Source organism: Vitis vinifera, chromosome 2 (assembly GCF_030704535.1).
Source record: "Vitis vinifera cultivar Pinot Noir 40024 chromosome 2, ASM3070453v1".
Classification (NCBI taxonomy): Eukaryota; Viridiplantae; Streptophyta; class Magnoliopsida; order Vitales; family Vitaceae; genus Vitis; species Vitis vinifera.
In genome coordinates this window covers 10,431,484-10,459,320 of record NC_081806.1, presented here as the reverse complement: position 1 = coordinate 10,459,320, position 27,837 = coordinate 10,431,484, and the positions used below count along the sequence as shown (strand labels likewise).

At 32.1% G+C, this 27,837-nt stretch overlaps 1 protein-coding gene and 1 non-coding gene across 2 annotated transcripts; both read right to left on the bottom strand.

The window, feature by feature from the left end:
- Positions 1–17,865: 17,865 nt before the first annotated feature.
- TRNAQ-UUG (transfer RNA glutamine (anticodon UUG)) lies at positions 17,866–17,937 on the bottom strand. The gene has a single exon. It is a non-coding gene; the product is annotated as a tRNA-Gln (tRNA).
- A 1,819-nt stretch (positions 17,938–19,756) lies between these two features.
- On the bottom strand, positions 19,757–25,317 carry LOC100247219 (cellulose synthase-like protein D2). The gene is given in 5 exon segments (XM_010664727.3): positions 19,757–20,171; positions 20,173–21,872; positions 22,225–23,035; positions 23,650–24,524; positions 24,746–25,317. Coding segments are annotated over 4 exon segments (3,372 nt in total). The 5' UTR covers positions 24,477–24,524; positions 24,746–25,317; the 3' UTR covers positions 19,757–20,137.
- Positions 25,318–27,837: the final 2,520 nt, after the last annotated feature.

The following is a 27,837-nucleotide window of genomic DNA, read 5'->3' as shown; positions in this document are numbered from 1 at the left end:
TTCTCAACTCTAAGTTTAAATACCTATGCCATTTGTTGATCTTATTCCCTTCTCTATTACTCATTAATTTTCTCATCAAATAGGTAGACATGAAAGAAGCTCCAATCTTCCTAGTGTGCAAATGATACTCTATGAGACAATTAGTTACCAACCTTAGAGTATGGTTGGACTCACAATACATTAGAAGCAACAACGTTTGATACAATTTGCCAACACAACTCAAATAGAACACATTTTTTTCGTGTTTAGGTTGGGTATAATCATATTTGGGTCAAATTCATATCAACCTATATAACTCATTTAATAAATAGGTTGTTTTTAGGTCAATTTATGTAAAATAAGTTTGACTCAAATTAACTTCTTTAATAATCATGCCAATCAACTTGATTATAACCCTAACCTATTTAACCTAGTGTTGATTCATTTAAAATTTGATTTTGAATAAATAGATCAATTCAATTATAAACATATCAAGTTGAGAGGTTAATTATATAGTCTCTTATAAGACTTAACTCGACTTGATTATAAAATAGGTTAAAAGTATTACATGACATGTTACTTGTTTAATAATTAGGTCATGTTTGCATTTATGTTTTTAATCTAATTATTATTCGTGTCATATGTGGGTTGACTTATTTAGTCGAGTGCCTAAACTTTGACATGAGATAAACATGACCCACCAACACAAATTACCACCCCTACCACTTATTACTTCTCCCAAGCCTAAGACCCCCTACACTAATAGTCATTTCATATCATGCAAGCCCATTTTGTGGGCATTTGAAATTAGTTTTAACCAAGGTACTCTACATTCATATGTGTTTTATATTTCCTTTATCTATACACTTTTCTTTGTTTATTAGTATGAATCATGCAACACCATGATCATAATATAGAGTGTATATATATATATATATATATATATATATATATATATCCTTATTAAAAATGTCAAATATTATAGGTAGGTAGACATCAAAATTTTAGTGAATTAAACTACCACTAAATTGCTCATCAAAATTTTAACTCCTTAGTTCAACAAAATTTAGGTTTGACAAGTGATGAATCATACATATTGGATATGTGGCATACATTTTAGAAGGTGATACATGATAAAATTTGGAAGACTACAAAATTAAGTCTTTCAAAATCAAATCAAATCAAATAATTAAAGTCAAGAGGGGAATTAGAAAGAAAAAAAATATTCTCTTGTTGACAAATTTCCTAAATAAAGGTAACAAATCTTCCAATTGAGGTCAAAAAATAATTAAAAACAAATATTCTCTTATTGACAAATTTCCTAAATAAAGGAAACAAATCTTCCAATTAAGGTTTAAAGAGAACCAAAAATAAATATTCTCTTGTTGAACAATTTCCTTAGGAAATGAGATAAGTTGTTAAAATCAAGTAACCAAATTCTTTGAATTAAAAAATCAAATCTTAGGGATTCCAAATTTAATTCTTCAATTTCACATAAAAATAATGGTGACTTTCTTCAATGGAAATGATGAGAAAAACAACTTCACACAAGAAAAGAGGCTTCACAAAGAGAAAAAACCTTCACAAAATATCCCTGCAAGTCCAAGAAATTGTAGAAATATTACACATTTTTTATTCATCATTTAACAAATTCATTTGGGAACAAGCCACTATATACTCATGATTGATCTTTAACTCCAAGAAAACACTTTCATTGTCGTCCTTTGGATTGTGATCAAAATGACTAGATCAGAGGAAAAATATTCTTTTTGTAAAGAATATTATAAAGAAAATAGTACCCCACAATTATTTTAAGACAAAATTTTTGTTTGCATAATTTTCCTATAGTTTTGCTTATTTTGTAGGACTTTTCAAAATTTGTACATACAAATTTTTGGCATGCTCAATGAGGCTTGTTATCTTTTTCAATAATAAAAAAAATTGATTCCCACTAAGATGATGACAAGATTGTCATTACCTAATCGAAACACAACACCTCAATAGGCCTTATGACTCATAGAAAAACAAAATTGACCACTACACCTTTTACAAAACTAGAAAGTGAGCACACTCATTTGCTAAAATCAATGGGACAAGAAACAATTACCACCCATTCATCACCTTCACTTTATTAGGGGTAAAAGGCCAATGACTTCATGTTAGGGGAAAACACCCCTCAACACCAAAGGAATTTAGGGAAAAGTCTCCCTACTTTGTTGTCAATGCCAACTCTAGCACCAACTCACATTTTGAATCACCAACTAAAATGTCAAGGAAGTATGACTCATCAAAATGTTCTAACTCTCTTACTTCTTCATTTCAAATGACTATGATGGTAATGACAACGGACATTACATCAATAGAAGAACAACTAGATGAGATGACTTGTATTATCTCTAAACTAACAAAGACCATTGAGAAGAAAGATCTACAAATAACCTCCCTTATGTATACGGTTGAAGAATAAACATAAAATATAGTTAATTCAAGTTGGGGACTTAATTTCTAAGGACGACATCTCAAGGTGACACACCACATGCATTTAAGTTGGTGCAGGTTGAAAGACAAATTATTGAATCTACATTAGGGGCATCACTATATATATCTAATAACTTTAGGACATGATAACTAACACCATTAGAGTGCAATATGTTAGACCATCATAAAGTACACTCATTTACTCGAAACCTTACACAAAGAGGATTGATAGGTTACACATGCCTATGGTTATCAACCTTTAAATTTTTAATCATTAAATGGGAAGAGAAATTTGAAGCAACACATTGCTCATTTCTTCAAAACTTGCAACAATGCAGGCACAAAGAATGGCTTGTTAGTCAAACAATTTGTTTGTTCCCTCTAATGAAGCGTTTTTTATTAGTATGTAAACCTTGTAACTGAGTGCATTGACAGTTATGATCAAACAAAGCATGAATTCCTCAATCACTTTTATAGTATCCGACGAACTGTAAGCATGATAAAACTTATGAATACCAAGCAATGGAAAGATGAACCAATCATTAATTACATTTATGGTTGACATTCCTTAAGCCTTGACTAGAAGGATAGAATATTTGAGGTGTCTATTGTGGATATGTGCATACAAGGAATGCATCAAGGTCTTTTCTACATCTTTGAAGGGATATGACCCCATATCTTCAAAGAGTTAGTTACACAAGCACATTGTATAGAACTTGCTATAAAATAAATGCAAGTGAAAAAACTCAAATATGATACTATTAAGGATAAAAACATCATCAATGAAGATAAAGAGAGTGACATCAAATTTCACTACAATTATTTTCAAACCTTGACACTCTATTATACTCCAAAAATAGAAAAAAAAATCTTTCAAGTAAGCAAGAGTAAACAAAAGCTACTCATAAGTTAGATTCAAGTTCATTCAAACAAGGCATTGTTCAAACAATAGAAAATATGGAACTTATGGAAATACTTAAACTATTCAATACAACAAAAGATTGAAAAGCGGTGATGCTCCTAAAAGCATGAGCCTAAATTGCATTGTTCCTAGCTTACAAGAGCTTAAAGTGTAGTAACCAAAAAGAAAAATATCAAACTTATGTTAAAGAAAAAAAATTTATATATTTGTTATCAAACTTCTTAAACCAAATAAACAAATTACTATAATTAAAGAAGTCAAATTTGGAGATTCAAATTCTGAAACTTCTCCTCTAAATGTTTGTGTTTTTCTTTAGTATGAAGCAATTTAAAAAAAAAAATCTACGACTCAAAAGGGAAATCTAGAAATCAAGTTTTGAAAAATAGGATCAAACTATAAACATTTTTCAACAAGCCCATGGAAGACTATCAAATATGACAAAATAAAATAAAAATAAATAATAAAAAAAGGTGTAATTCATCTACCTTTAAAGCCAAAGAAGACAAAGTCGGATTTTTCAAAACACTCGTGGAAGTTATTTATAAGTTTACTTGAGATCAAGTTATCATTGACTCTAAATTAAACTTTACTCCAAGAAGATGTATTTACTACCCTTGAATTGAAATAAAGTCCAAGCTTAACACATTCTTCAACAAGCCCATAGTAAAATATCCAACACAATACAAAAGTATTATTCATCCACCTTTAAAGTTAAAGAAGACAACATGGGGTTTTTTAGAATACTTAAGGAAACTTTTTATAAGTTTATTTGAAGTCAAGTCATCACTGACTCTCAATTAAAATTTATTCTAAGAACATGCATTTATTGCTCTTGGCTCAAAATTAAGATAAGTGATACCCTTGAAACACAAGCTTAAACTACATATTGCTCCTAGATTGCATAAGCTTAAAATATGTACAAAACCAAAAAAAAAAAAACAGAAAACAAAAAGCCTGCTAATTTGAAATCCTAAAAAAATTATTAAGATAAAAGTTAAGACCTACTCACAAAATTAAAATATTTATTCTTGGCAAAAATTAAAGCATGTTTGACTTTATCCTCTCTTTATGAACGGTATTTAGGCAACTTAGGTAAACTACCAAGTTTAGTTACCACCACCAACAAAAAAATAAAATAAAATAAATGATAAATTAGAGAAGAAATATGTGGATGTTAAGTATGGTCCCAATTTTAATTAAGTGTTAAAAGTTGCTCACCGCTCTGCGTCAAGGTTATAACTTGTCTATATAAGTGTTAAATATAGTTCTAATTTTAATTAAGTGTTAAAATTTTGACAGCACTATATATCCATGCCAAGCCAATTCACATAAGTGAAGATTTTAGCACTTAAGTTGCATTAAATGTAAAAAAATAAAACACCGCTTTGGGTCAAGGTTTATGACGTGTCTACATTAATGTCAAATATAGTTCCAATTTTAATTAAGTGTTAAAAAATTGATACCACTATGCACCCAAATCAAGTCAATTCGCATTAATGAAGACTTTAGCACTTGAGTTGTATTAAATGCCAAAAACACTACACCACTCCTTATCAAGGTAACTTGTCCATGTGGGTGCTAAATATGGTTCCAATTTTAATTAAGTGTTAAAAGTTGGATACCACTATGCATCCAAACCAAGGTAATTCACATGAGTAAAAACCTTAACACTTAAGTTGTATTAAGGGTTGAAAATACAACACCATTGGCATCAAGGTTACGATTTGTCTACATGAGTGTTAAATATGGTTCAAATTTTAATGAAGTGTTAAAAGTTGAACACCACTATGCATCCAAGTCAAGCCAATTCGCATGAGTAAAGACTTTAACACTTAAGCCACATGAAGTGTTGAAATACACCGCTCCACGTCAAGGTTATGACTTGTCACATGAGTGTTAAACATGATTCCAATTTTAATTAAGTGTTAGAAATTGGACATCACTATGCATCCAAGCCAAACCAATTCGCATGAGTGAAAACTTTAGCACTTAAGTGTTGAAAATACAATACCATTTTGGGTTAAGGCTATAACTTGTTTACATGAAGGTCAAACTTTAAATATTTATTTTTTTATATTTAATTAAGTTTGTTAAAAAAATTCTTAAAGTGCAAAGATGATTTTTTTTTTTTTTGAAGAATTTTGGCCTTGATTTAAAAATAAATAAATAAAAACTACTGAAAAGCAAATTCGTTTTTGTAAGCAATGAAAATTGACATGCATTCAAGATTAGTAAATCTTTTTCTTCCTTGAAAACAAAAAAAAATAGAAAAGAAAGAGAAAAAAAATAGTAAAAAAAATTTGAAGTTAGAAAAAAAAAAAAAAAAAAAACAGGAAAGTTAGAAACTTGAAAAAGATAAAAGGGTTAGAAATGAAAGTTAAAAAATAAATAAGGAAATAGAAGAACATGATCTTCTCTAAAGCCACACCTATGTGTAGTACAAAGCATTATGCAAGACAATACATAAAAAAAGAGGATCATGTTATTTCCCACTGCTACATCAGGCATGCATTACTGCATGTAGCATACGCACCCCATGATGCTATACAAGGTATGGTGACACCCTCCATGTGTGGTTCACCATGAAGGAGTGTGGTCACAAATAGACATGCAATTCATCAAGGATGAACAACTTCTCATGGAGAGTTTAAGTTGAGTCTCTCAAATTATTGTTTTTTTCATATTAAAAGAAAATAGGAAGGACAAATTGGAATGAAGATACCTATAAAAAAAATGTGAATAAATCAATCAAATCTTGGGATATCCAAATTTAATTATCTAATTTCACCTATAAATAACGGTGACTTCTTTCGATAGAGAGGACAAGAAAAACAACTACTTCTCATGAGTAAAGGCTTCACAAAGAGAAAAAAACTTCACAAAATATCCCTACAAGTCTAAGAAATCGCAAAAATACTTCAGATGTGTTCTCTATCATTTAACAAATTTAGTTAGGAACAAGTTTCAATTGATTTTCAACTCCAAGAAAACACTTCCATTGTCATTCTTCATATTGTGATCAAAGTAACTATATTAGAGGAAAAATATTATTTTATAAAGAATATTATCACAAAGATTCTATCTCATATTTATTTTAATAAAAAATATTGTTTACATACCTTGTCTATAGTTTTGCTTATTTTATAAGACTTTCTAAAATTTGTGTATTAGGTAATTTGTAGTTATCTATGTGCTCATATTTGATTATTGGAATATTGTAACAATAGATAATGGTTAAGTCCATTAGGTAAAATTTTAAACCCTTTTATTCAAAACCAAGTTTCTTATTGCTTACGAGTCTCTTGGAGGCCTGTCTACATTGGAAAGAAAAGTTTTGTATTTACATAATTATTACAATAAGAATCTTTAAATGTATGTAGGAGAAACCACAAACAATTATAATGAAAATGATTAGGCTAATTAAAAGAAAAACTAAAAAAAAGAAACAATAATAATAAAGGTCCCTCCGAGAGTCGAACCCAAGTCGCTAGATTCAAAGTCCAAAGTGCTAACCAACATAGCATGAAACCCTAATGTTGGCTATTGGCCATCATTATTTAAAATTTTGATTTCCAAATTTAGAATACTTTGAAACTTTAAAGTTAAGAGTTTCTGGGTTTTGTTGGCGATGGTTAAGCTATTTCCAACCCTTGTTTTAAGATTTTCAAAGGCTTTTAGCAGATAAAATTTCACCATGGTTTTCAATGAATTATTTAAAAACAAAAATTTCCACTACCCACTTACAAAAATTAGTCAATTTTTTTCCAAAAGGGGACTACATCTATTGTATGACTTGGACAATTCTATGTTTAAATTTCAATATCTTGAAATCTAACTCCTCATGTATTATCTATTGTTGGGAATGCTAGATTTCTTCATTCTCATGCCCTGAATCAAATAGATGCATGCAAACTACCTTAGGACTCTGAATTCTATGCAATGAAAGCAAAAATAAAATTTTCAACATTTTAGGAACTAAAGAAAAGTCATTAGAAAGCTTTAGCTTTGATTTAGACATTCCCAAGTCAATTTCACTTGGTGAAGATGAAGTCTAAAGAGTCCAAAGGTCTCACACCCAAGATCTTCCGCTTGATGACTCGAATTAGGATCTTGGCACTCCAAATTTGTGGGCTTTGGAAGAAAGGAATCCTAAGTTGTCTCTTTCTCTGGAAATGCAAGGTAGCTCTCACCAAAAAGTGATGGAAACCCTGACCTCTAAGGGGATATTTATAGGGTTGCCCTACTAGGCTTAAGTGACTTGAGCCCACCAAGGCTTGGGTCACTTAATCTAGCCCAAAACAGGTTCTAATTAATTATTTAACCATATATGACCATTTAATTAATCAATTAGCCCAATCTAAAGAACTTGTTCACTATCTCCTATGCAACCTTATGTAATTACCAAAACATCCTTATGCATAAGAGTGAACTTAGAATCAATCTAACCCTCACAAACTATGCTATCATGGTATATGAGCTCAAAGCGAGGACCACTAGACCCATAAAAGTACTAGTTCTCTTATAATCCAATTTTAAAGTTGATTCAACGTTCCACTAAAAATATTCAATTGCATTTTAGTATCCTATGTAAATAACATTAAGATGAAGCTAGCTAGCTCGAGTCCATGACCTACCATCCACTGCATGCAGACTCCCCATGAGCTAGTGTCAGTCATATAATAAAGTAGTGTTATCACCTATCAAAATTACGTCTCCAATCCTTGAGTTATAGATCTCACTTATTATGTAATCAATTGACATACTTTAACTCCAATGAGCATATCCCAAATTTCTACTAAAGAAAAAGTTATAGTCATAGTCTTCTAAATCACCCAAGGGGATACACTGTCTTAATCCCATGAGATATTATAATGCATCTATTAAGAATACTTGTTGCCACTAGCCTTCATAAATAATGACCTAATCCATAGGGATATGTGACCATTTTACGGTGTTCCCCATAGGTAAAAACTTCCTATTGACTTTGGCATAGGTTCGATATCCTCTCAAGATTGGGAGTCCATGCAATATAGTAGTTTAGTGAATCATGAAAATCAATAGCTTTATGTCATGATTCACTGTAATTCCTGTCTAATGTACATCACATACATTAGTGTGTTCACCATGAGAAAACCTTATCGACGGCCAAGACAAATCATCTCTCCAATTATAAGGCAATGCACTATAGCCTCAAATGGAGTGCTTAAATCCATGAACCGATTATGGATAACTCATCACTCTAGAAGGAACCCCTGACTTAGATATTTTGTGCAACTCTTAATGCACACAGGTCATGTATAGTGCAAATGATGTGAGGTGTGTAAGCTCAAATAACTCATTAATGCAAAAACAAAAACAAAAAACAAAAAAAAAAAAAGATAATAAATGGGAAACAAAGATATATAAATAAATAAATTTATAAATGAATCTCTATTTGTTACATCATGTTATGCTTTTTAGGACTCAATCTCAACAATCTATATTCTATCAAAATATAAAATGTTGAATAAAGACATATAAAGAATTTTAAAAATAAAAATAAAAATAAAAATAAATGAGATTTGAATACAAATAAATGGGATCAACCTAACAAGTGATAAAAATAAAAAAATAAAATAAAATAAACCATGTTTAAATATAAAGAAATAAAACTTTTCTTATCATGTGACTATTTCCCATTAAATAGAAAACTCTAGAAGGCTCTTATATTCAAATTTAATCTTAAAATATTGAAGGTTTTATCATGTGGTGCATAATATTAGGTCAAAATTTTATAATTGTTATCCATATGACAAAGTTTGATCCAAGGCTTTAATCAAGGGGAACAACGAGCTATTAGTAGCATTCTTCTAGAGCTTATTACTAGCAAGTTGATTTTAAACACATTGTTTCATGTAATCAATGCAAAAACATTTTACAATGTGTTACTTGGGACCATGGCTTCATGAGAATGGGGTAGTTCCTTCAACACTACACCAATGCTTCAATTTCTATAAAATAAAAAAAAAGGGAGGGGGGGTAAAGAAAGTAGAGGTTAATGTTAAGTCGTTTATAGAAGTCTAATCTTGCTTTGTTGATGCCAACTTCTTCATAGAAGATGATGCTATATAGGAAGTCCTCCCTATAATAATTCCCTCCACTAGAAAATCAAAACTTAAGAAAAAAGTTGAGTAGTGTGAGCCAACACTAGTAGGGGAAATTTCACGACCAATGATGACTCAAATCGAAGGAAAAAAGAAATCCTCAAAAAAATCAACATCAAACTCAAGAAATACTACTACTCCCCCAGTTTTTAGGTATGTCTCAAGATCTTGACCCAATGGTGGTCAACCACCTTTCATAGAAGACAGAAGCAAAATACAATCTCGAAAGTTGGAAAACAAGGATTTTCAAGTCTTGAAAGAAGAGACGACCATTCCTCTTCCAAACTTACAACTTATCTCTAAGAATGAGATGCAAAAATTTGTTAAACTCTCAAAAGATCAAACAAAGCAAGGGTTTTTCCTTAACTAAAGAATAGATAAAGGGTTTGACCCTAAGGCTTACAAGTTATTAGCTAAGACAGGGTATGACTTCACTTCATCATCACAACTAGGAGAACTTAGCCCCGAGACCACATGTGAAAAGATACATGCTCTTAACGAAACTCAAAAGAAGTTAAAACAATAGAGGTATACAATTAAACCCTCCAAGGTAGGTCCAGGGTTTGTATCTTCCAAGCCTATCAAGATTTTAGCAAAGACTAAAAAGACTAAGGCAAATACATAAAATATCCCTGTGGATGACATCGAAGAGAATAGTGAGTCAAACTTTCCTCCTCAAACTTCAGTGTTTGATCAGATTGGTGCTCCAAATACACAAGTTTCAATATTCACTAGGTTGGGTAATTTTAACCAAGTTAAAAATAATTTAACACATATTCCATGAATATCAACACAACAAAGAATTGGAACTCGACCCCAAAAGTCACGGTGATAAAATCCCAAGAAAAAACAAAGTATTAAACTAAAAAAAGAAGTAAAGATAAGGAGTTTAATCCCATCACAGATAAAGCATCAATCAACTTGGTAAATTTGTACTAATGGTTTGTTAAAAGTAAAATGACAAACCATTGTAGTCACCAAGCAACCAGATGAGGGATGCTCCAAGGATGTTAAAGAAATTTGACACACGCTAGCTACCATGTTATAGTAAAAGTCGAGTCTAATTCAAAATCTTCAGACTAGAGAAAACTCCCTAACCATTTGAGGACAAGGGGCAAGCCACTATAGATGAGCTAAAATAACTCAACTTGGGTATCAATAAAGACCCAAGGTCAATCTATGTTAGTATGCTTTTAAATCCTTTTGAAGAGAAAAGTTATTAAGTTGTTGCTCAAATAAAAGGATATCTTTGCATGGGCATACAAAGAAACATCAGGTCTTGATCCAAAAGTCAGAATACATCAACTCATGGTGATGACCCCCACAGACCCCAGAATAAGCTTTTTTAATTACTTGATTCACCTCTTTTTTTCCTAAGCATCAGAGAAGTACTCCATCAAATGAATGATGATCAAAGTGTTTTTTGTATTAAATGAAGTGTGGTGCTCAACATCGTATTTATGTTTGATACCTTAATTCATCGGGTTGTTTCCCGTGCTCTAAGTAATCAATCAATGGTTGTCACCAATATTTAATGTCAATAGTGAGTACTGATGTAGCATTTATATCTTTTTAGAAAGTATTTTCAAAATATTTTATATCTCCATTAAATTACTAAACCTTCCAAAAATATTTTGGCAACCCTTCTTATCATAAATTCTTTATCACGAGATTTTCCAAATCCGTTATTTATTTTTCAAATTGGGAGTCTTGTGTTAAAAGAATTTCTCTCATACTCCTTATATTTGAACTATTCATATCTAAACTAAACGGTTTCCTCCTTTTTTTCAAGAGGGGGAAGCTTGGAGGACTATATAGGTGTAATTCTCTTTTTCTTAGGGAGAGAGAACCTATAAAACTACTTATCTATAACTAAGTAGATAATTTCAAAAGAAATAACATTCTTATTAGTAGCAACCAAAATAAATAAATAATCCTAAAAACATTTTCTCATGAAAATTTAATAAGAATACCAAAATATTTTTCTTTTGGTTTTAACACTTATTTTAGTAACCTTCTTAAGTATAACTTATCTATCATGAATTTTCAAAATTAACTTATTTTCTTTAAATCAAAATCTTTTGCAAAATAAGAAAAAGATTATTTTATAAAGATTTGGAAAAATAAGAGCTTTTCCTTAAAAGAAAGATTTTATTCTTAGAGATCTCAAATATTTTAGAAGATTTTAAATAAAATTAAAATATCTAAGAATTAATTTTAAAAAGGAAATAAAGTTATTAATCCTTTTCCAACTTATCTTTTCCTAAAACAAAATTTCCTAACCATGCACATTCTAGTTTAAATAAGTTTCCCAATTTTGAAAAATTCATGAAAATTTATTTCCAATTAAGAATACCAAAATATCTTAAGGCCACATGTGCAATTTATAAAAACCATAAAGAATAATAAGGAAATAATTAAATAAAAATTTACCCATGGCCTTTAAGGATCATACTGCACATTTGGTGATTAAAATTTGAATAAAATCCAAATTACCAAAATAGCTCTTCAACCAAATATTAAGGTTAGTGAAAATTAAAACACCCTAAAAGACCCAATTGCCAAGAAAAAAGAAAAGAAAAAAACCCAAACAACCAAAAACAATCTAGCATGAACTCAATCCCAAAACAACATGTTTTTTGTGCAACCTTGTTTCAATCATCATATCTCCTTTGTTTCAACTCCGAATTACAAAATGTTTGAAACGTTGGATTCTTGACTTCCTAAGCTTCAAAACCATATTTGGTTTACCCTAATAAACTCATAGAAGTAGTCCTAAGTTTGAGTCAAAATTGACATAAGTGAGTTTCCATGGATCTCAAAACAAGAACTTCCAATAATCTTTTTTTTTTTTTTTTTAAGTCACCATAGGATCTCAAAAAGAAAACTTTAACAATCTTTCTTTCTCTTAGGTCAACATAAATGGATAAAAATAAATTTTTTACAACAATAAAAAATTCTTATACTCTTATAATGGAGCTTATAACCCATCTATTAAAGTGAAAAGATTTTTACAATCAAATAAAAATCTTATACCACTTATGGAGTGTACAACCCAATCTAAAGAACAATAATCAAACAATTATCAATCACAATAGATTCATATATGCCCAAATTTAATTTTATCCCTAAGGGTCATGGGATAAAAAAAAAATATCCTACAAAAATAGAGTTAGCACACCCTAGAACAGATCTACCATGCAAGAACTTATCCTAGAGCTTTGATACTAGTTGTTAGGAACCTTGGATTACTCCATTCCTATGCCTTGGATCTCATAGGGTGCTTGCATCTATCCTTAAGGATCTCTATATCTAACAAAACAGAAATAAATGGCTTCAAAAACCATAGTATGATATAGATCCAGAGATTAAAACTTATACCTACAACTTGGATGTTCCCAAATCGAAATTCATCGAATGAAGATGAAGCCTACAACATACAAAGGTCTCACACACCTAAAATCTTCCTTTCGATGACTCTGACCACAACCTTGGCACTTCAAATGGTGGGCTTTGAAAGGGAAGAAGCTTTGGTTTTCTCTCTCTAGAGGTGGAAGACAACTAACTAAAGTCTTTGAAACCCTAACCTTAATCCCTAAGGGACATTTATAGGGTTCCCTTACTGGGCTTAAGTGAATTTGGCTCACATAAGCTTAGGTCACTTATTCTAGCCCAAAACAAGTCTTAATTGATTGATTAACCACACATGGTCATCCAATTAATCAATTAACCCAGTCCAAAGACCTTGTTTACTATCCCCTATATAACCTTATGTAATTACCAAAATTCTCTTATGCACAAAAGTGAACTTAGAGCTAATCCAACATTCATAAACCATGTCATCATGTATATAAGCTCAAAGTAGGCACCATTGGGACCCATAGGAGTATTATCTCCCTCAGAATCTAATTCTGAAGTTGATTCAACATCCCACCACAGAGAATCAATTGCACTCCAATACCATATGCAAATAACAACATGACAAAGCTTGAGGTCTGTGACCTACTATCCACTACACATAAACCCTCATGAACTAGTGTTGTAATCTAACAAAGTAGTGTTATCACCTATCAAGATTACCTCTCAAATGATTGAGTTACAAATCCCACTTATTATGTGATCAATTAACCTTCAAGAAGCATATGTCAAATTCCACTAAAGAAATTACTGCAACCATAGATTTCATGATCACATGTCTTTTAAATCACCCACAATGATACACTATCTTGAACCCATGAGATATCATGGTGCGTCTATTGAGAATAGTTGTTGCCACCAATCTTCATCAATAATGACCTAATTCTTAGGGTTATATGACCATTTTAGGGTCTTACCCATAGTTCAAAACCTCATGTTGATTTTAGCACAGGTTCAATATCCTCTCAAGGTTGAGAGTTTATAAAGTATAGTAGCTTGGTGAATCATGACAATTAATAGTCTTACGTTTACATCATGATTGACTATAAGTCTTGTCCAGTGTGTATCACATACACTAGTACACTTACCATGGGAAACTTATCATAATGACTAAGACAAGTCATCCCTCCAATTAAGAGGTAATATACAATAGTCTCTATTGGATTGCTCAAATTCATGAATTGACTATGGATAACTTATCTACTTACAAGGAACTCATGACTTGTATCCTCTGTGCAACTCCTATTACACCCAAGTTATGTATAATATAAGAGATATGGGTTGAATGTTCAAATCAATGTCAATGTATAAAAAGAATAGCAAGGGAACAATCAAGTCTAACTTTGTTATATCATTTCTTACTTTTAGGTGTTCAATTCAAACACAAAGCACTGTACAAGGCAATACATAAGAAGAAGAGGATCATGCTACTTCCCACTACTACTTTAGGCATACATTCCTACATGCACCATACACACCCCATGATGTTATACGAGGTATGGTGACACCCTCCACATGTGGTCCCCCATGGAGGTGCATGATTAAGAATGGACATGCAATTTGTCAAGGATGAACAACTTCTCATGAAGAGTTTAAGTTGAGTCTTTTAGATTATTGTCTTCTTTATATTAAAAGAAATATGAAAGACAAATTGGGATGAAATATACCTATGAAAAAAAAAAGTGAATGTTGAAATAAAAAAATTTTCTATTAACACAAGATCTTCTTTTGATACCAAGTGAAAGAAAATGAAGAAATAATGCAATGTTTAGAAAAAGTGGGAGAAAGATATTTTGAAATAGGAAATTTTCCTATTAAAATATTTCTTTAGAAAAAAAAAATCAAAAAGCTAACTTCAAAACCCACTTCGTACACATGACAAGGCATGTACATGATATGTCTTGAATTAAGGACATTTGTAGACATTGAAATTTTAGTGGATTAAATTACCATCAAATTGGTCTTCAAAATTATGACTCCTTAGTTCAATTAAACTTGGGTTTGACAAACAATAAGTGATTACTACTCAAAAACCACACATTTTAGATACTAATTTTCATGAGTTTCACACCTTTTGAATAGTAATTATGCCTAATATGCCCAAGTAATACATTGCTACCCTTGCAAGAGATACTAATGGTTCTTTGTTGAGTTTTGGAGATATTTTAAGGTGATTTTTGAAGCATGGAGTGACAAATGGAAAATGGAATGGAGGAAGGTACATAATGTGGATGAAGAGGAAGAGGAAATGCACTTGGACCAAGCTTTGGAGCTTAATTGAAGGTGGTAGAGATGGATTAAAAATGAAGAAATGAGAGAAATTGCAAAGAGGAGTCGAAAAATCACGTTTTTCAATTTTCCATGACCATGCGAAATTTTCTCACAGTCATGCGAAATGAAACAGAATAGGCTTAGATGCAGCACACAAGGGAAATGTGAAAAGTGATTTCGCATGACCATGCGAAATTTTCGCATAGTCATGCGAAACACTTTAGAAAGACGAAAATGCAGCTGATGGATTTTCCACTTCGCACCATCATGCGAAATTGCTGAGGCTCGTATGAAAATGTATTTTTCTCCAGATTCCTTGATGAAGAAGCATCCAGAAGACCTCTTAGATGATGCCAAGTGTCCTTTTAACATTGGCCTATAAATAGAAACGTGATTGACTCATTTAAGGACTTTTTTGGATTTTTCCTAATTGTAGAACTTTTCAGACTTCTTCTCTCTATATAATTCTCTACTTTCCTTCATTTTCTATCATTTTCTTGGTAGCCAAACATGTCTTGTGAAATCAAATCTCCAAGCATGAGTGGCTAAATCTCGTTTTTCTCGGAAAAGTGAGGATCTAGAGGCAAAATCTATGGTGAATTAGAGAATTGAGCTTGAATTGCAAAGGTAATTTGATCCAATTGATTGATTAATTGAAATTTGGGGATTTTTCTCTTCAAATTGTCTTGGATGATTACTACAATGGAAGCTAGGTAGATTTATCAAATTCTTAATGCTAGATTTGATGAGATTGAATAGTTGCATTGTGTGAATCATCGGAAGATAATTTAAGATGAATTGAATATATGATTCGAATTGATCTCTTGGATTAGATTACCTAATTTGAAGAGAAATTAGATCTAGATCTAAAGTTAAATCAAAAATCGGTTTAGATGAAAATTTAGGTTTTCAATATAACTTAATGAAAATTAGATCTCAACACCTATTCACCATGGAAATTGCTCTCTAGAAAATCCTAACTCCGAGAATCTCACATCTTATTAATTTTCTTCTCTTTTACACTTCATTTTCCTTTCAATTTGAATACATTGCTATCTTGAGATTTTATCATGCAATTTCAAGTAAATTTCACTTGATTACAATCATTTCTTATCATCTCATTCAAGCCTTAATTACCGAGAATAATCCATCCTTGTGGACGATACCTAAATACCACTTTTTGATTGGGTACAAATTGCTATAAAATAGTGAATTAGGTTATAAATTTTGTTTTGATCCAATAAACGACAAAATCCGAGCGATCAATAAGTCATATACATTGGACATGTGATATGCAATTCAAAATGTGACATATGACAAAATTTGGAAGGTTACAAAATTAAGTCTTTCAAAATAAAGTAAAATCAATTAATTAAAGTAAAGAGCGGAATTAGAAAAGAAAAAATTCTCTTATTAATAAATTTCCTAAATAAAGGAAACAAATCTTCTGATTAAGGTAAAAAAAAATTAAAAATAAATATTTTATTGTTGATAAATTTTCTTAGTGAAGGAGACAATTGCTAAAATCAAGAAACCAAATGATTTGAACGAAGCAATCAAATCTTGGGATATCCAAATTTAATTCTCTAATTTCACTTATAAATAATATTAACTTCCTTTAATAGAAAGAATGGGAAAAACAACTTCACATAGGAAAAAAAGGGCTTCTCAAAGGCAAAAAAATTACAAAATATCTCTACAAGTTCAAGAAATCGCAAAATTACTTCAAATGTGTTCTTCGCCATTTAACAAATTTATTCAGGAACAAACCACTCTAGGTTCTCAATTGATCTTTAACTCCAAGAAAACACTTTCTTTATCATCCTTTAGATTGTGATCAAAGTAACCGAATTAGAAGAAAAATATTTTTTTGTAAAGAATATTATCACAAAGATTTCACCCCATATTTATTTTAATACAAAAATTTTGTTTGCATACTTTTTCTATAATTTCACTTATTTTATAGGACTTCCTAAAATTTTGGTTTACAAGGTAATTTATAGTTATCTTGATGGTCATATTTGATTATTGGAGTATTGTAACAATAGATAAGTGTTAAGTCAATTAAGCAAAATTTTAAACCCTTTTCTTTGAAACTAAGCATATGTTTAATAAAACTTAAAACTTATTAGTTAATGTCTTAAGTTGACTTTAAATTAAATTGTTAACTTAAAACTTATTACTTGTTTTATTTTAATTATTAATATTGTTTGGTAAAATTAAATTAAATTTATTTTAAGTTATTAAATCGACATATTTATCCTCATTGGTTGTAATTAATGTTTATTATTAAAAAAAATTAACTAAATATATTCTCATTAGATATGGGCAAATAAGACAAAAAATAAAAATAAAAACTAAGAATAAGTTAACAATTTTAACTTAATATTGACAACCATTTTTAACTTTGAAATTGTGGTATTTAATTTACTTAATAACTTATCTTTAAGTCACTAAATTAATTTACCAAACTACCCCTAAATTTTTTTATAGCTTGCAAGTCTCTTGGAGGCTTGTCTACATTGAAAAGAAAAGTTTTGTTTATGCATAATTATTAAAATAAAAATCTTTAAATGTATGTTGGAGAAACCACAAACAAAGGATTAAGTTGGATGAAAGAAAAACTGAAAAAAATAAATGAATGCTACAGGTAGGAGGTCCCACCGGGAGTCGAACCCAAGTCGCTGGATTCAAAGTCCAGAGTGCTAACCACTACACCATGGAACCTCTCCGCTAGCGGTTGGCCACCATTATTAAAAAATTTATTTTCAAAGTTAGAATACTTTGAAACTTTAGTTTGGTGGGTTATGTCGGCGATGGTTGAACTGCTTCCAAACCTTGTTTTAGGATTTTCAAAGGCTCCTGGCAGATGAAATTCCACCATGGTTTTCATTGCACTACCAACTTACAAGAATTACTTAAACTTTTTACAAGAGGAGAAAGAATCAACTGCATGACTTGGACAATTCTACGTGTGTGTTTGGTAACGATTCTTTTCAAGTATAAGAAACTCTAAAAACACTTTTTAAAATCGATATCAAACACACTCTATATCCACGTTTCAAAGTCTTTAAATCTGACTCCTTCATTATCCATACATTATCAAATAAAAAATGTTGAATAAAGTTATGTAAAAAAAATACAAATAAATGGGATCAACCTACCAATGTGATAAAAGAAAAATAAGACCATGTTTAAATATAAATCATATGACTTTTTCATTGAGTACCATTTTTATATCATACTTAGAAAATGTCTCACAAGACATAATGTTGGTATCATTGAATGGAAAACTCTAGAAGGCTACTACTATATTCAAATTTAATCCTAGATGTTGATTGTTGTAGCATGCGGTCAAAACTTCATAGTTGTTGTCCATACGACAAAGTTTGATTAACTTAATCTTCTTCAACTTCCTCCTTATTGGACTTTATTGTATAGTTTGATTGAGTTTATTGAGATGAGCCATCATCATGTTTCACCCTTTTGAATGTTATTTCAAAGAATATAATAATAATATGTGAGAATAAAAAATTATGGGCAAAAGGAGAATTAGTTTTATAATTAGATATACTTTATCAATTATTTTAAGTTTTTGGGTCTTTCAACGAAAATTAATAATAATAATAATAATAATTAATTAATGAAATATTTGAATTCTTTCCCACAAAAAAATTAAAATAAAGTTCATTTAATTTTTATTTAGTTTTATAAGAAAAATGAAAATATTTTTTTCTCTTTTGAGTAGAGAAAGCATAACAATGAAAGTAATGCTTTAATTTATTGTAGAATGAAAAATGATAATAATTTTTTAAAATAATGTATGAGTTATTTAGTTTAAAAAATTGAGAAAATTTTAGAAAAAAATGTGTTTTCACATGGTTATATGAAAATAATTACAAAATAAAAACTCATTAAAAATAATTCAAATTTCAGGTAAAGTAATATCTAAGAGATCAAATATAGTACCTATAACATTAAAAAGTAGTACTTGAATGATCAAATATAGTATATTTGGAAAAAAACATATATGAAATATTAATTATTTTTATATAGATGCTTAAAATTTGGATTTTATAAACTTCATTTTATGGAAACACATTTTTCCTCAAATCTTTAACTAGAAATAAAGCCTTCATAATAATAAAACTAGGCTCCCAAAAAATTAAGAATATATAATATATTTTCAGGAAATATATTATTTTCATTGTTTTCATAATGAGAGTAAGAATATTTAAGTCTTTTTTGTTGTGTGATTTAAAAATAGTTTTTTATTTTTAAAAATAGAAAACTGTTTTTAAAATTTTCTATCACTGGTTGGTTGTTATTCTTTAGAAACAAATTTTAAACATAAAGTAAAATAAAAAACAATTTTTAAAAAACAAGTAGTAGTTATTTTCATCTGTTTTTAAAAACAAAATGGCCTAACTGCCCTTTGCGTTGAAGACAGATTTTCCACTTCCAAATTTTCTTGCTGAAAGCACAAAAGAGCATCCTGCCATTGATATCAGAGAAGCAAGGTCATAAACTCATTTCAACCAGAGACTTTAAATCACAATCAATTGATTTTATTTCCAGAAATGTGTGCACTGTGATATGAACAAAACTGATTGAGAGAAAAAGTTAGAGAAAGCAAGAAAAATGAAAAATCATCCTGTTAAGTAGTCTGTTTTCCAAATGGGTCGCAGAAAGATACAGAGCTGAACTTGAAAGTCTCTATAGAATGAATCGGGCTTTAATCTTCTATAAATCCTCTAAATTATAAAAGAATGCATGTGTAAGATGTATGCAACCCTTTGATCCCAGGATTAAACAATGGGCAATGGAGTCCATGAGTTGCTGTAAATAAGAGCCAAGCCCAGACTTTGTTACAAGGTATGAACGAATGGAGAATGAGAATGGAAAATCATGGGAACTCAAACGACCCTCAAATTCCAGAACTGCTGGATGGAGGATCAAGCCACCCAGAGGAGGGAAATGGTGATTGCAATGAGTCCCGCCCAAACAAACACAATTGTCGGTGTCCTCCCCCGTCTTCCCATTAGTCCTTTGGCAAAAGGGTAGAGATGAACCAACACCCAGAAGCTGAAGAACACGCCTCCTAACAAACGGCTCCACTGTGGGAGTTCGCTGTATATTGTTCTGACGACCCCAACAGCTATGCCAATCAAGTTGGTTATGATGATTGTGACTGGTGGTATCATCAGGGATGTCCATTTGATAAGATGGAGATCAGCGAAGTCTTCGTCTGCATCATCACCGGCTGATTTTGACGTCAAAGTGAAGGAGATCTCAATGCCTGCCACCACCTTTAGTAAGCCCTGGATCACAGCAGCAAGATGGGCACTAGTGCCTCCAATCAACCAGAACTGCTCATTTCGCCACCATTCCTCCAATGTAATGCCGGACCACTTGATCTCCAGCACAGCAAGCAGACAGAGGGTTATGGTGATGCCCAGAAGGTATGTGAGGAAGGCCACACTGAGGGATTGAACAATGAACTCGCCCGAGAAGAGGGAAAGTGCAGGGAGGAAGCAGTACACAACGAGGAAAATGGAAGTGAAGGGATAAATTCCAACATTCATGTAAGCAATCTTCTGCAGAAACTTCATCCTATGGCTGGCCAGAAGAGCATTATTACGAGAGAAAAATATCTCGACCGAGCCAGTAGCCCACCTGAGCACCTGGTGTAGCCTATCAGTGAGATTGATCGGGGCAGTCCCACGGAAGGCATCCCGCTTGGTCACACAATAGATGGATCTCCATCCACGGTTGTGCATCCTATACCCTGTTACTACATCTTCTGTCACTGACCCGTAAATCCACCCAACTCGCTGGCCCCATTCGGTTTTATCCTCGTACCAACATGAGATGACACTGATTGCCTCTGCCACTGTAGCCGCACCAAGCGGCTCCCTAGAAATGGTGAGAGCACCAGGTTGTCGTCCATTCTTCACAGAGGGGTGATCAGCCAGAGGCCTGCCTTGGAACTCTGCCACTGGGATTGAATCAATCAGGAAACTTGAATTTCCAAAACTCTTTGGAAGAAGACTTGAGTTCATTTCATCATCAGTTTCTCGCAATCCATGTGACTCATCTTCCTCTTCAGGGGCATTGGCAACACTTGCAGGCTTCTTCTTGCCACGGCCAAAGCAGCAGCTCCAGCAACCAGGGTGTTCCTTTGACCGAGGTGGATCAAAACCATAAAGGGCAGTCCTCCTGAAGAGGCATCCAGTTCCAACATACATGGGACCTTGAAGTCCATCAAGGGCCCGCATGTTGACATCGAAGAAAACTGTGTTGCGGTTTGCATAGCGATCAGAAGGGTCAATTCCTTCAAACCTCTGGGGAAACTGGACATAACAAAGGCGGTCACCACCACGATCCATCATGTAGCACATGCCTTCTCTCAATGCTTCAGAGTAGTAGATGTAGTGGTCGCAGTCAAGGTTTAGAATGAAAGGGCCATTGGACATGATGGCCGAGGCTCGAACCAGGGCATTCATGGCACCAGCCTTCTTGTTGTGGTCATAACCAGGGCGCTTTTCACGGGAAACATAAACCAGCATGGGGAGACGAATGTCAACTTCAGTTAGATCAATGGGGTTTGCATCAATGGAACTGCCATTTAGTGGTTCATCACTGGGAGGCTTCAACATCACCTGCAATTGATAAATCTCACCTAATTAGTCATTGACCACCATTATCAAAGAATGTACTAAATATATACAAGAAACAATGAAACTAGATTTTTATTAATGCTATTCCCAAAGAAACTGATTCAAAGTAAAAAAAATCTGGGGAAGTAACATCGCTAATATGCAGGATAAGTTAGTGAGACATGAGAAGGAATTGAGTAACCTAATCAAGTAGAGAAATGCTAGTTGTTTCTTCATGAGATGCTATGAGTCTATGGTGCATGTGTGTGATATTCAGTTCACAAACCAATATCAAATCTATTGTGTTGCTGATTCAGAGAGGATAATAGATCAGATACTGCTGGTAGAAATTTACCTGTATGATTCCAGCATGATCACCCTTAGAGTGCTCAGGTCCAGGAACCACCCAAGTTCCCGGCCAATGAGTTCCATCAGCCATCCAGGTAGCCTTTGGAACCTTCACATTTTCCAGTGTCTCATCATCATTTTTATTCTGTCTCTGAAGCTTCAAAGCTTTTATCTCCTCCCGAGCATTATAGGCATCAGAACGACGTCGGATTGAATCGGGAAGGCCATTAATGCGAACCTTATACTCATCATACTCTCTCTTTACTCGTCTACGTTCTCTGACAAAATCTGGGCGTACCTTGTTCTTATAAGGATCTCTCTTCAGAGTGAAATAAGATTCCGGGTTCCTTGGCTCAATATCATGCTTTCGGCAAAATGGGACCCACAAATTGGCAAAACTTGCAGCTTCAGCCATGGCCTCAAAGGTCAGAAGGGCACCTCCATCATCAGAAACATAACAGGAGAGCTTCTCAACTGGATAATCAGCTGCCAGGATAGACAAAATGGTGTTTGCAGTGACAAGAGGGGGTTCTTTCTCTGGATCTGCAGTTGATACAAACATATCTATTCCAGGAAGATCAGATTTTCCTGTGGGGTTTCTGGGATTAGGTGTTTCAAATTTCTCTTTTAAGACATTGAGGTCAGCAGAACGATTAATAGGGCAGAGCTTAGGAAGCTGATCGAGTAACCAAGAAAAGGCGAACCAGATCTCACACACCACAGACATACCCCATAGCCACATTGCATCCTCATTAGGGTTTCTAATCCTCCATGTCAGAAATAATCCAAGAAAAGCCATTCGGACTAAGACTAGAAGCCTGGAAACACACAAGCAACAAAATTCAGAGATGATGACAGCAACCGCTATTCTTTAGTTTTATTATTCAGTCTCAGCATTCATAACTGTTTTGAATTAATGCTAAAAAGCCAGTAAATGATTGCCCATCAAATGAAACAATGTATACGCATCTAAACTTGGTTGAACCAATCATCCATACTGTTTGAAAAATGAAGAAATAATTAAAATAAACTTCTTTTTGGAACAAATCACATTCCATACAGGTTAATCAAAAAAATATAAAACATTGCAACAAGCCAAGTGGTTCTTTCTGCACAAGGGTAATTTTTTGGGTGCCAAAGAACATCCAGGACCTTGTTTCTTATGGCAGTTTCAAATCAGCCTATAAACAAACCAAGAAAAATCAGCTAATTGATCTTGCCCTATATTTTATATTTCAATTTTTATTTTTTGTCTGTCATTAATAATCAAAAGAATGTGGCCAGGTTATGTATGAATATGTGGCATCTTCCCAGACAACTTAGAGAAAAGGTACTTGAAACAATTAGTAAATCTTCATATGAACAAGTATAAAAACATGAGAGAAAATTAACACCCTCTTCAGCAGAAAAAGAATAAGAAAAGAGATTATACCGATATGGGCTGAGGACTGCAGCTCTTATAGACAGCTTGCGAGTCAGGGGCCTCCATGGTTTGCTGAGAAGCTTAATGGATTCACCTGCATTTTCATTTTCTCCATTCGCATTTCCACCCTCCTCTGGCCATATAGCATTTCCATATCCATAAGTGCCTTTTGTTTCAAACAACCATCCATTATGATCAAATTCTGCCGTCTGGCTCTTCATCAATGTCGACCTTGGTGATGAAGATTTCAACAAAGACAGCCTCCTTTCCTCCTTGAACACCCCAACAGTCGATGACAAGGTCAAAACCCGGCCATTATCAACCGCTGCAAATTCACCCTTGTAAGGCTCTTTACAACCAGGGCAAATCCCATCACCAGTCCTAACTGCATCAACATAACAATCCCTACAAATCTTGAAATCACATTCACAAGGGAGAATATCTTCTCCCCTCTCATCAGTCATGATCTTGGCATCACACCCTGGAATGGCACAGGTAGACCCCTTAGAACCCGCCATCTGGGGGTGGCTCGCTTCGGACTCGGCCACCTTGTCCATCAGATGGGCCCGAGTAACACTATTATGCCCACCAGTAAATATAGAATTGGCTGTATAGTGCTCCTCAACTCTCTGTGAGACCCTTCCATCCAACTGGATATCCAGTCCAGAGGGTCTGTTGTCTGGTGTAGGGGGTAAATGGACTGTGTAGGTTGCATACTCACGACTCCCAGCTTCACTATCAAGATCATAAGTACAGGAGCTACTATTCAATTCAATGTGTTCACCAGAGTTTACTGACCCAGAAGGGTTATTTGGGTTGAAGAATCTTGAACCCATTGCACCTACCAAATTCACAAAAATCTTATACACCTATATCACCAGACCCTGAAATTCCACACAACCAAACAAAACAAAAGAGTTCAAAATCATTCAAACTCTAACCCAGTCCAAATAAACCATACATTTGCAATCATTTGGTAAATGAGAGAAAGAAAAAAAAAAAATCAAACTTTTCCTCTTTCTCTCAAAAACTCTCACTACTTTTCTCTCTATGAACTCAAAAGGAAGAAAGCAGAGAGATGAACGGGAGTGCTTGAAAAACGTACCTTTATATAAATGAATGAGTGAACGAAAAGCAGCAGAAGCAGGGAGGTATTGGATTGACCAAATCCACAGGAAATAATTAAAAAAAAAACAGCGAAATGGGTCTGAAGAATTCAAATCAGATATTCTAATAAATTTGTCCAACTGGCCTCCAAGCTTTCAAGGGGATACAAAACAAAGGACAACCCACAAGCAGACCAAGTCTAAACCTCCACAAATTCACTCCTATTCTTATTTTAATCACCTCCTTGTCTCACCCAAGACTCAGCCAAACACAATCACAAACCCACACAACCCTCTGCCGCGCCTTCACAGCCCCATCGTTTTGAATATTAAACACACGGGAATGGAAGCGAAAATCAAGTCAAAATCGCCCTTGTTTTTCTCGTATACTATGCGGGCATGTGGGGCTGGGTTTCTTAGTTGTGAAGGCTTTTGAGTGTGAAAAGGCAGAATTACTGAATTACATGGAATATATAGAGGGTCGGAACGACGCCGTATGAGGCGGCGAGACACTGGAGAGACAGCCGTCCGCTTTTCTGAAATCTGAATGCAATGGCGGCTTTTATTACTGTTTCCAGTACAGTCAATCTAGGTCTCTCCTATTCGCATGTTTTTGTAAATTTGTAATAATAGTAGTATTATAATTGCATAATATATCCTTCTCTTTTAGCCTCTTCTACACTTAATTTCCAATTTTCTTTCTTTTTCTATATATATTAAAAATATTTCCAAAATATTTTTATTTTTTTCTGCTATTAAAAAAATAAGATAAATAATTATTTAATAATAATAATAATAATTTATATATATATATATATATATATATATATATATATATATATATATATATATATATATATTTGGGGGGGTGGGGGGGGCTGGGAAAGGCTTATTCTAGAAAGAAAAAGAGGAGGAGGAAAAAGTAAAGCTCACGTGTGTTGACAGGTGGTAGTCGACAGCCGCAAAGGAACTCTACTCGGCAGCGCAAGCGTGTGATGATGTGGCACAAAGCTTCATTTTCTATAATTCCAACAATGCCCTAGGCATATATTCTAACTTCTCCTTTTGCCATCGTAATTTTTTTTTTTTCCAAAAATATTTTTTTCATTAAAGGAGGAACAGCGTGGCATCTGCCAAGGAGAGAGAAAAAAAACAGGTTTTCAAATATCTTGAGCTCGATCAATTTCTTTAGATTCTAATTAAAAAATATCACACGTCATTACTACTCAAGCAATTGAAAATTTACCTTATCCACAATTAATAATAAAAAAATTATCTTTGGGTGAGTTAGGCATTTATTCTTTTATTTAATTTCATCATATTAAAAAAAAAGTAAATTAAATATTATTAAAATTCATCAAAATTTTATATATTTTTAAATTATTTAATCTTTATATAGAAAAGTAAAACAAATAAAATGAGTTTAAAGAAATATATAAAAACAATTTATTAAGTTTAAATCTTTTTTTTTCTTCATTTTTTTTCTTTATATTTTTCCTCTATGCTATCTTTCTTTTGCATTTCCCTTATATTTTTCTAGAACCAAATATAGTCAAGTTTAAAATGATTTATAATTATTTTATGAAAAATATTATTCAAAATTATGAGTTATTTGATTAAAAAAGTTATTGAAAAACCAATTTTTAAAATCTAACCCTTCATCCAATTTGGTCTTATTTTGACAAAAATATTCATATTATTTTTTAAAAAAATAACCCTTTCTTTTAAAGTATGTCAAAAATATGTTATAGGATAAATTCACGAATATGATGACTATTTCATCCATTTTAATCGATTAATTCTAAAATCATTACCGTGTTTCTTCTTAGATGAGTTCGCATTCCTTATTAGTTGACTTTTGACATTTATAAATAAATTGTTTTTCCCTTAAATTATGGCGAATCCATCTGCTTGTCTCTAGAGACACACTTCCTTAATTTATAAATAAAATAAAATTAATAATTAAATTATTTTAAGAAAATATCTTTTGTTTATGGAAAAATATTAAATCAAAATAGATGATGATTAAAGAGTTTGAATGTAAGGGAGTTCTAGAAAGAGAGACTTGATCATGGTCCAAGGGAGCATGACACATGACAGCACCCTCTTACCAAATATTTGGTGCTTGGATCATTTACATAAACTCCATTTCACACTGAGACCCCAGAAGAATAGGCCAACAATTTCCTTCAAATCTCATGAATGATTTGAATCCAGCTGCCCTTTTACCATTTTCAAGGTTAGACTAATCGTAATTAAGTAATAATAAAATAAATTATTATAGGTTGAATAGTCATTTCCTAGAAATAATATTATTCTTATTTTTTTATTTAAATTAATATTAATAATAATAATTTTACTTAAATAATCTAAACACCATTTTTATGGTTCAAAAATTTATGGGTCGTTTCGTCATGTTTTCTTAAATTTGTTTTAAAAAAATTATTTTTATTTTTAATTTAAAAATAATTTTTAAAAATAAGTTTCAAAAAAAAAAATCAAATCAGCTTATGTTTTTCTTTTATTTTTAGATGACAACAGCCATTTTTTTATGTAAAATCTTATAAAATAGTTAAAATTATAGAAAAATATGTAAAATAAAATATTTTAGTAAAATTAATTGATTATTGGGTAATGACTCTAATATAATATTCTTTATAAAATAATATTTTTCCTCTAATTTTTTTTCACCTTGAACACAGGTGAACGAAAACAACAAAAAAAAGGTTTTCCTAATTTTTTTAAGATCAATAAAAAACTTAGTATGGTTTTTCTCCGAATGAACTTATCAAATGACGAAGAAAACAGAACAAATCTACAATTATAAGTAGAATTTATGAAGTTCTCTCTTTTTTTATGAAGCTTCCTGTCCCTATGAAATTGTTTTTTGGTCGATCATCTCGCAAGTTACCATTATTCATATGTGAAATTAGGCCATTAGATTTGGAATCCCCTAAAATTTAGTTGTTAATTCAAATCATTTGATTTATTAATTTAACAACTTACCTCCTTAATTAAAAAAAAATTATTAGGAGAATATTTGTTTTTTAATTCCTTATTAATTTCAATTAAAAGATTTTATTTTAGGGAC